The sequence below is a fragment of the Trachurus trachurus genome, assembly GCF_905171665.1.
Source record: "Trachurus trachurus genome assembly, chromosome: 16".
Lineage (NCBI taxonomy): Eukaryota > Metazoa > Chordata > Actinopteri > Carangiformes > Carangidae > Trachurus > Trachurus trachurus.
The window spans coordinates 15,091,367-15,104,839 of NC_139902.1; the positions used below are offsets into that span (position 1 = coordinate 15,091,367).

Here is a 13,473-nt window from a genome sequence, read left to right on the forward strand (position 1 = left end):
CAGAAAAACAAGGACCTACCCCTGGTCCTGTCCTCAAGATTCACTTCTCAACCGCCTTAAGGAAAGAAAATCTTCCACATATACAGTTTACTATATGCATTTCCTTCCCAGTGGTGGAAGAAATAGTCAGATGCTTTACCTTGTCGCCTAAGAAGTAATAGAGTCATATAAACAAAAATACACTGAAAGCACTCTGTTACAAGTCTAAATGCTGCTTTTACAAATGTCTGAGCAGCAGTTATGTTTGACACGTTAAATCACAAGATCAACACCACTGTCATGTCCGTCTGTCAGCTCTTGGTGTGATAATGAACCTCTCGAAACGTGAAACTACTGTTTGAGGTAAAGGCAGAGGAAAAAACCTGCATCTAAGTCATTCACCATCATTATGCAGAAAATCTAACCTGTGACCCTGTGTATTTAAGGATTAATATTACTGATGCAGTAGCACTTTACATTTGTCGTTCAATTGGCTGGGGTGCCCATCAACAGCAGGACCCAACACAAACAAGGATTTGTGCGTTTTGGTTATTGCTACGCCAGTGTTATAGCTTTATTGACTATATACTTTCCAGCCCTGCTAAGAGTTTATGTCATTGTTGTGTTTACAATACAAGAGTTTATAATCTGTCCTTTGAGCAGCCTGAACGCTCCGTGACTCATTATCAGAAATTGCAGCAGGCTGATTAGCAGAGGGTAGTCATTTATTATTGGTAGGAACAGCTCTAACTCTGACTCTAACTTTAACTCTAGGTGTGAATTTGTGAGGTTGTTTTTCTCTACTGTATGTTGGCCCTGTGACAGACTGTTGACCTGTCCAGGTGCACCCTGCCCTTGTGTTATGTCAGCTATGATTGGATCCTGACCTCCATGACCCCGACTCTCGTCAATAGATTTACTTAATAAAAAAAGGTTATCAACAAGTGCTGTGGTTTCATCATATTGCATTGACCCTTGCAGCTTAGCATTATTACAATTAAAGCTGACCTGTGCTCCAAGTGAAATGTTCACTTTTACTTCAAACATTTTTGTGGGGGAATTATGTTACTTTTACTCAAATATAGGATGTTAAATAAATAGCCACTAATGCTACATGTAATGTCGGCTATGGTGTATGCCAACACAACATATACGTACATACATATCAGGTGTAATATTTGAAATGTATATGTATGTAAATGCACTTAGTTTCACTTAGTCACTGCTCCTTTGTGGGTACAGATTGAGGGCAAAGTCCCTAATTCTCAAAATTTAGTGCATTAGCCTAATTCAAGGTTTGAGCACAAGCTGGTGGTATAAGGTGTACGGCTGTACGCACAGTTCTTTCGTAATAATGAAGAGATCAGACAGTTTATTTAGTCTGATCGTCTGGGAAAGGGGTCAGAGGTTGCAGGAGGGCAGCAGCTCTTTTTCTTCATCCTTTGCTTTTACTTTCCACAGCCCCAAGCTGAAGGGTTTAGTGCACCGAGTTAAAGGATGTTGCGGGGTTGATCTTGATCTCTGGTTCTTCCTCTTGGCCTCCTTCCTCTCTTACCTCACGGCGAACTGTCCCACTTCTGGAGCTGGCCGGCACTATCCCTACCTGCCAGACACAGTGCTGTCTTCAGGCGGGGGCTGGAATGGGTTATACACTCAACCTGTTGTGTAAGAGCAGTGTAAAGAGATAATACTCTTTGCTCAAGACAAGCTCTTAGCCTGTACTTTCACCTGCCATCATTAACACAGTTATCTCCAAATCCCTGCACCACAAACAAGATAGTCACAGTTTACTCGCGTCATGCTTTATATTTTAGGGTTATGGATTTGAACAGTGTTATGTAGCCTATATGCATTAAAAAAAATCCTAAACACTTACACTTTACTTTTAAGGCAGACATTGAACTTTTCCAGCCAATACTGTTCTTAATGACATACAATTATGTTAGAGAGCATTCTGTCAACATAAACTGTGTCCATATAAAATGTTGGGTATGAGTACATTTCTAGACAGAAAAGCAAACCAATTAAAGTCTTTATCCTGATGACATTTGATCTAACTTCAAAACCAAACTCACATGTCTCTGCTTCCCACAACTGTCGAGACATCCAGCAGCAGGGATGCCTCTCAGTCCTGAACTGTAGCAGGGCTCAGTTCCTGGTGGACTGTGGGAGTAACCTTCATGTCTTTAACTTCTGGGAGACTGTTCTCCTAGGAATAGATCTGCTATGAAAACAGTCTGTAAGTGACTGCTTCCAAGAAGTTGTCAGAGTTGAGATATAAACAAGTTTTTTTTTTTTTTTTACAAGGATACAAAAGGCCTTGTAGAAAGCACTTGGTTGAGGAATCTCAAGAAATTTCATTCTCTGCATGTTTGTTTAACTGGCCTCAGCTGTATACCACAGGATGGAGAACTGTGAACGGCATAGACGTGTGCAATTACAGGCTCAAGTCATTTTAAATAATATGATTGCAGGTCAACATTGCTGGGTGTGTCAACATATAGCCTAACACTGAATAAGCTTAAGCGGGTTACTGCAAATGAAATATTACTACATTTCTTATTATTGCAAAGTTGCATTGCCTATAATGCCAAATGAAATACAACAAAATATGTTAATGGCTGTAGAATCATTGTTTTCAGTGTAAAAGCAAAGTTAAATCTCATGGAAAGGATCTGATCACTGTTGCTCTGTAAAGTTATGGAAGTTGTCTAGAGCTACACCACAGCCCCATCTGGTGGCCATGAAATGTAGATAAAATAAATCCAGGAAGAGTTTTCTTTTCTTTCTTCTTCTTCTTCCTTTTTTTTTTTTTTTTTTTTAGCATAAACTTTATTTTTTGAACTTGAAGTGAAAATCTAGTCTGCAAAAACACTTGAAACTCAAGTTCCCCTCATAGCTTGAAAATAACTCCAGAGCAGTGTGTTGAACTTGTGTGGGGGGAGGAGGTTATAAACAGGTGGTGAACTGGTTCAGTGTCAAGCTCCTGTGTGGCAGCAGGGCAGCAGCTGGTGCTGGTGTGCAGATAAGTGGAGGGAACGGTGCATTCACTTTGGAAAGATTAATCATTAGACAGTGACCTCGTTTGAGCTGAGAACCAACTTTGACACTCGACTGCTGATATAACGCAGCCAAAACAGAGTATAGGTACAAGTAGGCTACACGGGACAGTCAAATAAACAAAACAAAAAATAAAGTGAGATGTCCTTGGACTGAAAACATGTAGAAGTTTAGTAGTTACATGTATTTTATATTAAATCACTTTGAATAGTGGACATTTGTGTTGTCCCATGTGTCTACTACGTGCCTAAATTTAGTTGTTGTCATGTGTGGTGTTGGTCAGCTGGGCTGCTGCAGCAGGACACGCCTCTGGGCTGAATGGAGAGCACCGTGCGCACAGAGCAAACTGCAGCGGATCCAAACTTTCCTTTTGTTTTTTTTTAACCGTATTTGACGAGTTTGAACACAATCCACACCGTTGCTTCACTTCTAATCGATTAAATGCAGCGATGACGCGAGAAGAAGATCTCATCCGGATTGCAAAGAAACTGGACAAGATGGTGTCTAGAAATAACACGGTGAGACGATATTTTGACACCCACAGGTGGCGCGTTGTCTGCCACCGCGTGCTGTGCACAAGGCCCGTGAACGACTCTTCTCTAAATGAAATGTTTACTTTCGATTTTACGGGGAGGATACGTTTGTTTTCGTGTAATTTTGTGTATTTTTTTGAAAGTTTGCACAGTTGTAATATGAGCCCGACTGTACTGTAACAAATGATCGACAGGTGTTTGGCGCCGCTTTGCACACATTTCACTTTGCAGGACGTTTGCGAGCTTCGACTGTGCAGAGCACGTTTTGTCCCGATGTCCATGGCTCTTTTGTGCAGATCTTTGTCTGGGTGACATATACACCGTAACTAAAGTGCAACACAAAGTAAACAGCGCGGCCCGTGGGCAAGGTCGTGTGTGTGTGCGTGTGTTGTGACTGAATGTGCAAACATGTCGTTGTTTAATGGCGCTCAGTTCAATAAAAATAAACAATTGTAATAACAGAAAGTTAATAAAGTTTGGATTCTTCACACTAATGTTTATTTCTCTTATAGTCTGTGACAAATATGAAATGTTTAAAATACAGAAGTGAAAGTGTTGCTGCTTACGAACCAAATTTGTCTTCAAAATGTTCCTGTTTTGCAAACCTGTCAAACCTGTTGTATTTCACGGTGAATACATCCAAGATATGAGAGTTAGAAGTCAAGATTTTAACTGTAGTGATGTTGCAGGAGGGCGCTATGGACCTGCTGAAAGAGCTGAAAGGTTTCAACATGACCCTCAAACTTCTCCAGGTACAGTCAATAAGTATAACTTTTAGCTGTGTATTGTAACTAAATACAGTTTTACCAATGCAATAATTGCTCTTCAGTCAGTTAATTAATAAGAAATCTACGCAATTATTAAAGTTGTAAGTTTTATATGTGTTTGTTTTAGGAAACGAGGATCGGCATGTCTGTGAATGGGATCAGGAAGCACTGCACGGATGAGGAAGTCATAGCCCTGGCAAAAGTTCTCATCAAAGACTGGAAAAGACTTCTGGGTACACTTTTTTTTAACGTGTTACATAAGGTGCTTACATGATTTTATTGAGAAGTTAAATAGTTTCTGATCTTATTCATTCGCTCAGACTCTGGCCACTGTCCCTCTGAGAAACCGGCTGAGATGAAGAATGGACTGGACTCCAGCAAATCCACAGTGTCTCCGAACAGCTCACCATCAGAGACACAGAGCAGGTCAGTACTTACATGGAAGTTGCACAGAAACGACACAGGTGACAGTGCAGTTACCACAGGAGAAGATACTTTAAAGTTCATGTCTTTGCAGGAATACCTGCATCACCTGACCCACAGCAACAAAATGGCTTTAATTCAACCATATACCATAGAGACAGTTAAGCAACAGCTTGTGCTCAACAAATGAAAACGTCAGAAGTGACAGTTGACTGCTGGATTAGATCATATACGTACTGTATAATATAAAGTCTTGTCCTTCAATTAGCTCTACGTCATCATTTTGAAGAACTGCGGTTTTCCTACCCTTGTGCAGCTGCAGATGGACCAATTCTTTTATGCTTTCTGTGTTGAACTTTGAGAGAAAATACATTACTTTGAAAAAATAACCTGTGACTCAGTGCAAACGTTGCACAATATTCAGCACCAAGGACAGGGCTTTATGATCAGAAGAAGAAAAAAGGTGATAGAAAAAAATCCTAACCCTTTCATATTAGATATTCCAGCAGCAACTCGAATGTAAAAATCAGTCATTTCAGCAACAATGTGAGCGTAACAATAGACCTTCCTACATTGAAATGACCCAGGCCGTAATTTGGTATTTTTTAAAAAGTAGCTTTCAAGCTGTTTCTACAGCAGTTATGAAAGCAGTGATAGCCTTCAAAGTTTCTTTGCAAGAAGTTTTCAACAAAGGCAAAGAAAATTCCTCTAATGCCCCACTCACATCTGATTATTTACCTTCTACCACAATAATAACTACAATCTTGATTACGTCCTGTTAATAGTGAACTCCCTGTAAATTAAGTCTGTTTTCTTTTGCATTGAGTTGCAGCTCTGGTGACAGTATGACAACATTAGAGACAGAAGATGTTTATCCTATAAATTGCTTGGTAATGTCAGTTATTGGATAAAGTGACGATCAACTTTGACTGTTGTAATGTCATATTACAGTTGTCTGTGTCACTACAAGGCCTACTTCTGGATACCCAAACTATGAAATAAGCTTCATGTGTTCAATAGCGTTTGCAAATTCTAGTCACTTTCTAACATAAAAGCTGCCTCATCCACATTCAGAGAGACGTGAAACAGTCTGAAGCTGCCTATTTTAATAATTCAACTAAACCTAAATAGTTGTAGGTAAATGAAACCGGTGTTAAAATAAAACCAGGCCTTTAGCTGATGCAACACATGGTCAACATTACAAAACCAAGTGGTGTAATTAGCTGGTGAGTAAAATGCCATCTGGACTGACTTTCATTAGAATGAATTGGGGAAGATATGTAATTGCCCACATCCCTTTTAAATATTCTGTCTGGATACGGCCGAAGTCATCCTGACAATGAATCTGATGCAAGTGAAAAAAATAAATGTGTGCTGGCTCTTGAACAGAGGTAAAAACGATACTTCCTTTGTTTGTGTTAGTCACAGGACACTGGATGTCAAGCCGAGACATGAATCAGATCCTGACAAAAAACACTTGGATAAAAACAAAAAAGAGAAACCTAACGATGAGCACAAAAACAAAAAGGGGCATACAGATGACCTTGGGGATGAGAAGCACCTGGACGAGGCTCTAAATGAGAAACATACGCAAGAAATGAGAAAGGAAAAGCATTTGGATGACCCCAAAAAACAAAAAGCTGTGGAGGATCCCCATCTGGAGGCAGATAACAAGAGACAGAAGCATGTGCAAACCTTGCAGAATGAAAGACACAAGTCAGAACCGAGGAAAGAAAGGCCACTAGACGGAGAAAAAAAAACGAGACATGTGGAAGAACTCAAAAAGGAAAAACAGCCCGAGGAGCACAAGAGGCACAGCAGAGCAGATGACACGAAGAAGGACAAGCACAGAGAAGACGGTAGACATGAGAGGCCTGTAAACACTCCACAACGAGAGAGACCGAGTGAACCTCAGAGAGAGAAACCTGCTGACGTTCACAGACCCATATTTGAAAGGTGAGAAGGAGGTGGCTCAAACACTGATAATCACACACCAGAGAGATCCAGCAGAGCTTCAGACTGAATTATTCATTTCAGGAGAGGAGTCTTGGACAGCAGCATTCTGTATCCCAACCGCTTGCCCTCTCCTCCTCGCCCCGCTCGGCCTCCTCCGCCTCTCCCCATCAAACGGCCCTCTTTGGATGGGAAAAAAGACAGGTCTGGACTTTTTTTTTACGATGCCTGAGCTGAAGAGCAGGAAAGACTCCTGCTGGTGCTGCATGATGTAATGGTTTTGAGTCACTCATATGCATGTTGACATTTGTCCCTGCAGTGTTATAACCAGCAAACAGGACACCTGCTGCGCATGGTGCATGCTGTGATGGCTCAGTCAGGTGTGTCTTTACTAAAAGGGTTTCCTATTGAAGGTGAACAGCATGCAGCGCTCTGATCTGTACCGTTGTGACATTTGTTCAGGAAGGACGTTAAAGACACGGCCCCCCGACAGCCTCGCCCTCACACTCCTCGGCCCGCCTCTCCTCCGGCTAAGCGGCCTTCACTAGAAGTGAAGAAAGAGAGGTCAGGCATGCTGTGGTGCATGTTTGTGGTTCAGGTTTTTTGAGTGCAAAGAAGTGTTCTCACACAAATGTTGATTGTCACATCAGGAAAGTTCCACCGGACCCAAACGCTCCAATACCTCCTCTTCCTTTTCACCTTCATCCTCCTCCGCCAAGGTCAGGGGTCTGCATGCCCGCTTAAAATTGCATCACATTGACATTTGCTGTCACTGTTTGGCTCTCGCCGCGAAGTGTTTCGGTTCAGCTCAGACCTGTCTCTTTAATTAGAAAAGAGCCCCCTGACCCCAACGCTCCTCTTCCTCCGCTTCCCCTTCACCTCCACCCCCCGCCGCCTCCTGCGAAGCGTCCCTCACTGGATGGGAAAAAGGAGAAAGAGAGGTCTGACTGCTTGTCTGCAATTGTCTGGGAGGATTGTTTTGGAGAAAATGACCTGTAATTTCATTTGGAAAAAATTCTTCTCTTCATTGAATCCTTGTGTTATTTGCCACAGCAGGAAAGAGTCGACGGACTCGAAACCTCCTTTGCCGAAGAAGACATCAGATCACGTGAAGAAAGACAGGTCCGGGGTCTGGGAATTATTCTGCGCCGCATTCATTCTTTCAAAATAAGTTTCCTGTTTTGTCTGAAGGATCGTCATTGATCTCAGACTGTAATCCCTGTTGGTGTGTTTTAAATGAACTATCAACACAATATTACAGGAATGTAGTGATTGCTGATTTTATGAGAGCATTATCAGGATTTAAAGAATATGCTATGCATATTGTCCCGCAATTGCATTTGTATTTTGACGTAAACTGTGGGAGCCCCTTGGACAGCTGATCAAAGACAGTAAGAAGACCACATCTTCTGTTGGTTTCCATTCTTGTACGACGTGTTTTTCTCTTTGCAGGAAAGACTCATCGGATAGCAAAGTGTCTAACAAACACTCTGATGAAGTCAAGAGAGAAAGGTTGGCAAGTGTGAAAATGTTTGTCAAGCTGTCTGTGTGACATGTGGTCGACTTTCAGGGCATGAGGAGCTTTCCTTATTCCACCTCTGCTGTCCTTCCCTTTCGCCAGGAAAGATTCCTCTGACTCAAAAGCACCACCTCTGAAAAAGCCCAGTGTGGATATTAAAAAAGAAAAACACAGGTGTGCAGGAGCAGGGTGCTGGTTCTTGTCAAACAGTGTGTATCTTAGCTTTTGACACATTGAACAATAATTGTATCAGTGTCACAACTCTATTTCTTCATTGTTGCAGGAAGGACTCCAGTGACTCAAAGCCCGGCCAGCCTGTGAAACGCCACTCAACCGATTCCAAACCGGACAGGTAGGACTTGTATGCACTCGTTCTAGTTCAGTTAAAATAGAGAAACATTGACACTGACAATAAGACCAGGTTTACAGAATGTCTCGTTACATAGGCGGGAATCCACCGAGTCAAAGAAAAGCAGCTCACTACCAGCAAAGAAGCTCACAGGTGAAAGGTAAATGATTTAACTAAAATTTAACCAAACTACTGTTTGACACGTTTCTAAAAGTGGAGAAACAACAGATGACTTTGACTTTGTCTTATAGGAGAGAGTCTCAGGGCTCTAAGACCTCTCAGCCTGCACCTCCTCAGAGGAAACCCTCAACGGACAGTGGTGAAAGGTATTACAATATCAGTCTTTAGTAGGTTCATTAGGATTTATGCTGATGACCCCAATATATATTATATATTCAGTCTAGCTGGGACAACTGCAATTTTCTCTTCAGCTCAACTACGAATTTAAGCATCTTCATTTTTTCTTTTCTTTTCTTGATGATGGTTTTGGTGAAAAAGTGCTGATAAAGCTTCCAAATGCTTCTGTGCCAGTCTCAGCCCTGGCAAAGTTAGTGACGAGCAGCCAATGAGTCAAATGTATGGGCTGATGTAGACCAAAAACAGAGCTAAATGAGTGCGAGTTTTGGACTTGTATTCATTGCCTCCAAATCAAAATGAATGTTTGATGCATTGAGAGACGCTTGCTTGACAGCATGTTAGTCATATCAACTTCATTTTATTTATATCACTTTACAAGCGGATAAGATGGCTGCTTGAACAGTTCACCTGGAATGTGAACAGGGCTAAATTAGGATCACAACAAGGGTTTTGTTTGTACAATTTAACACATAAATGTTCTTGTTAGGGTTTAAAAACATTAAATTACGCTCTTCAAAAAAAAACACAAAACAAAACAGTCCAAATACCAAGACCCCAGACGTGACACTTGTCATCTTACCTTGTGGTTGTTTAAATGCGTCCCTCTTTATAGAAAAGGAAAGACTGAGGCTCCTAAAACTCCCACCACCCCGACCAGCCCCATGTCCCCCAGCTTCAGTTCTCCTGGGGGTCCGCTGTCCCCTCACCTGGCTACTGGAGACTCCATCAGGGACAAGTGCATCGAGATGGTGGCAGCTGCCCTGCGCACAGATAGTGAGACTAATAGTACACTTGACAGCAGTACACAACAGCAGCAAACACCTTTCTCTTAGTCATCCATCCAAACACAGACTGAATACAGGAATTGGCTGAAATAAACTACACAAATACTGTATCAGTATTGCTTTTAGATTAATGTGAATAACTTTTTCCTGGTCTTCACAGATGACTACAAAGATTTTACTGCGAACTGTGACGGCATGGCAGCAGAGATTGAAGATCATATCCTTTAAAATGATTCAATAGTTTCCTCATAAGGCTGCTTAGACTTAACTAAACTCTATTCAGCATTGTTACTCTGATCACATACAGGACACGGCAGGTTTAATTCTTCCTTGACTAAATAGGTGCACATATCTACCAAGAGATAAAGGCAACTGATATGAAGTATAAGAACAGAGTCCGCAGTCGAATTAGCAACTTGAAGGACCCCAAGAACCCTGGTCTTCGCAGAAATGTCCTGGCAGGGAACATTGAGTTGAGCCGCATTGCCAGCATGTCTGCTGAGGTACAGACCACTCACTCATCAGCATCTCTCTGTAGCTCAAAACCCTTTCTTTCATCTCATATTCACCTGACTTCCTCGTGTAGGAAATGGCAAGCGACGAGCTGAAACAGCTGAGGAACGTTCTCACCCAGGAGGCCATCAGGGAGCACCAGATGGCCAAGACTGGTGGCACCACCACCGACCTGCTGCAGTGCGGCAAGTGCAAGAAGAAGAACTGCACCTATAACCAGGTAAACAGACACGAGATACAGACACTGGACAAATGTGATGGGATTATTTTCACATTCTCCTGTTTTTTTTTTCGTGTTTTTTTTATCCTAGAGTTGATTTGTCAAGTGAAACTAATGATAAAGTATTTTATTTGAAGCAATAGTGAGTCACTTAGGTTGCAGCATGAAAAAAGATGTATATCCTCAGGATCTCCATGTGAAACAGTGTGATTCCTCTGATTTATTTATTTTTTTAAACAAAGGGTGGCTGAGTTCGTTTGAAAATACACAGCAGTTATTTTCCTCTATTCTTACACACCATGTTACAGACCTGCATTGAAGTGCACTTATATATATATATATATACATGTGAGAGGCCAGATGGCTCTTTAGGTCTGCTTTAGTGCTTCGATGTTATCATTTACTTTGATTATATCATCACTGTTTTCTATATCAAGGACCATCTACAAGAGACATGGAGCCCCGATAACACATCTGTAATTAAGTGTCATTATCTGTTTGCTATATACTCCTTAATTAGGTACTTACTATAGGAGTAAATTATTGTGTTTCAGGTTTATTCATGTTTTCTCTACTGTAGGTTGTGTCAAGTGCGTCTTTGCCCCGTGGTGTACTGTTTATGTAACCTCTGTGTGTTTGTGTGTGTGTGTGTTAGGTGCAGACACGCAGTGCTGATGAGCCGATGACCACGTTTTGCCTGTGTAATGAATGTGGTAACCGCTGGAAGGTAAGTGTTTACCTTGGCCTTGCTCTCAATAACTTATATCCTTTATACTATCTTTAAAAACACTCTTTTAATACCTTTTTTCTTGTTTTTTTTATTTTTTATATTCCAGTTCTGCTGATGCCTTCAAGGTGAAACCAGCTTTTTCTGTTTTGTTTTGTTTCTTTTCTCTTTTTTTCTGAGCATATTGAACTGCATATTTTCTATAATGGGAGGGAAGGGAGTTTATAAATTATTGCAGCAAATGATTTAATAACAGCAGTATTCTTACAGTTTTTACATGACATTTTGAGATTTATAAGCATGTGCTAAAAATAGGGGTTTGCCATATGTGGGTTTTGAAGCCTGAGCATGAATGTCAGTTTGATGACTGAGTCATTGAATAATCCCGTTGGAACACATTAACAATGATCGTGGTGCTATCATGATGGAGACACAATCATAATCCAGTTAATAAATGATGTCATATTGCAGCTGTTGACTTTGTAAATATTGAATAACCAATAAACTGCATAAATCAGCAATATGATGGCTTGGTGAACTGTTTATATCAAAATAAATACGTACAAATATATTGTCAATCAGTCTTCGGTCACATTGTCAATTTGATGCAATAATTTCCTTTGATCTACATGATATCCATATGGTTATGTTATGTTATTTTATTTTACTCAACAAAATAGATAAACATAAATAATAAATAACTGAACATATATTTTAAAAAAATTGCATTGTATTTACAATGTGCTAATATACCAAGAGGGATAAAAGATAAATCAGGGTTATTAACCCATCTCACAGATAAATATTCATCTTTTTTTCATGAAAATGGTATAACAGGAGAAAAACAATGAAGTTTTCTGTTGCACTGCTGAACACAAACAGTAGGTGGCAATAAGTCATCATACGTCACAGGCAGCAGAAGTTCCCAGATTTAGATTTTTCTTCCCTCCGGTTACAGACCACAAATTAGACACTCACTTGTTAGTGCCAGTTCAACAGGCTGGTAAAGCCACAGGGAAGAATTACTGAAGACTCATGTGACAGTGTTAAAGCAGCATTTAACAGCATTCAACAACACAAACCTGTTCCCTCAACATGACTGATATTGCTATGAAAACGTCTAAGCAAATGCGAATTCTACCCAATAAATTCAGTCTCTTGCGAAATAACTGCATGCCCTAGACGTTAAAGTTAGTGGTGATGTGAGAAATGCTGTCTTTTCTTCAGAAGCAATAATAGAGAGCTTCCCTGCAGCCCTCTGGCTCAGTGTTCACCATCTGGTTTCTTGTGAGTTGAAACCAAATTAATTTACTTCTTCTGCATCATTTCCACCATTAACAGTCCACCGTTGATGTGCAGGCGGAGCGCAGAGAGCCTCAACACAGCCAACACTGACTGTGTGTTATCCTACACTGGTACATTGCTGTTGCAAACATCAACACTCTCATCCTGGTATCTAAAGGCAGGCAGGATAACTGTCACCTGAAAGGCAACATAAACTCACCAGATGCCTCAGGTGCTCACAAACAGAAATATAAACATGCATTAAAAAAATGAAGTGTCGCTGAAGTCACTCTATTAACTGGCTCTTTAGCTTGGTAACATGCACACACACAAATGGAATTGCCAAAATGTCTCTCTGGAAACATTTGTTAATGGATTCTCCAAGATAATAAGATCATTCTTCATATTTTCACTTAGAGGCAGCTGCTCTGCTCTGTGACCTCTATGTATCCTGCAGCTGGTGAACTCTGATGCTGTTTTAAATTAGTAACACTCTGTCCAATTGTTTTTCAAATGAATGATCTTTTTATAAACCATTTGTTATTGCACTCCAAATTATATCTACAACCCCCCTTTTTTAAATAATAGTAGCCCTAATAGTTTTTTGCATTATTATTGTCCTTATCAGCTTCTCCAGCTGAGTCCAACAATGCACTGAGTCCATGTATCTGCTTTCATGCCAGTGCTGGACTTTGTAGCTCAGAGGCAATCACTATGATGAGGTCTCTGCAATGAAAGATGACATTGAATCCCAACCTTTCCTTGACAATCGGTTACAGAAGAAGACACAAGTCTGAAGCACTGTCAAAACTGCGTTAATTCCGATGATGGGGATGATCTGTCGGTTTAGTTTCTTTGCTAAATATTTAACGCTGTCTTTACAGCTGGCTTCAAAAACCTGTCCGCAAAACTTTGGCATGTCAAATGAAAGAAGGTCCCTCTTTCTGCAGAAAAGACAACTCTTATGGTAATGTATACTTTAACTCACAATAAGGTTTTGTGTG

At 40.7% G+C, this 13,473-nt stretch overlaps 1 protein-coding gene across 2 annotated transcripts; it reads left to right on the forward strand.

Annotated features, from left to right (window-relative positions):
- The first annotated feature begins 3,141 nt into the window (after positions 1-3,141).
- Positions 3,142-11,706, forward strand: tcea3 (transcription elongation factor A (SII), 3). Of its 2 annotated transcripts, none has more exons than XM_083990437.1 (21): positions 3,142-3,557; positions 4,262-4,324; positions 4,467-4,572; positions 4,660-4,765; positions 6,185-6,718; positions 6,800-6,919; positions 7,178-7,279; positions 7,366-7,434; positions 7,546-7,656; positions 7,769-7,837; positions 8,168-8,227; positions 8,337-8,408; positions 8,518-8,586; positions 8,681-8,743; positions 8,835-8,909; positions 9,554-9,714; positions 9,886-9,941; positions 10,073-10,228; positions 10,312-10,458; positions 11,114-11,185; positions 11,295-11,706. In XM_083990437.1, the coding sequence occupies exons 1-21, from the start codon at positions 3,489-3,491 to the stop codon at positions 11,301-11,303; spliced, it is 2,289 nt and encodes a 762-aa protein (XP_083846563.1). In that variant the 5' UTR covers positions 3,142-3,488; the 3' UTR covers positions 11,304-11,706. The 2 variants fall into 2 exon arrangements, with proteins under 2 accessions (XP_083846563.1, XP_083846564.1); XM_083990438.1 differs by having other exon boundaries at positions 7,772-7,837.
- The last annotated feature ends 1,767 nt before the right edge of the window (positions 11,707-13,473 follow it).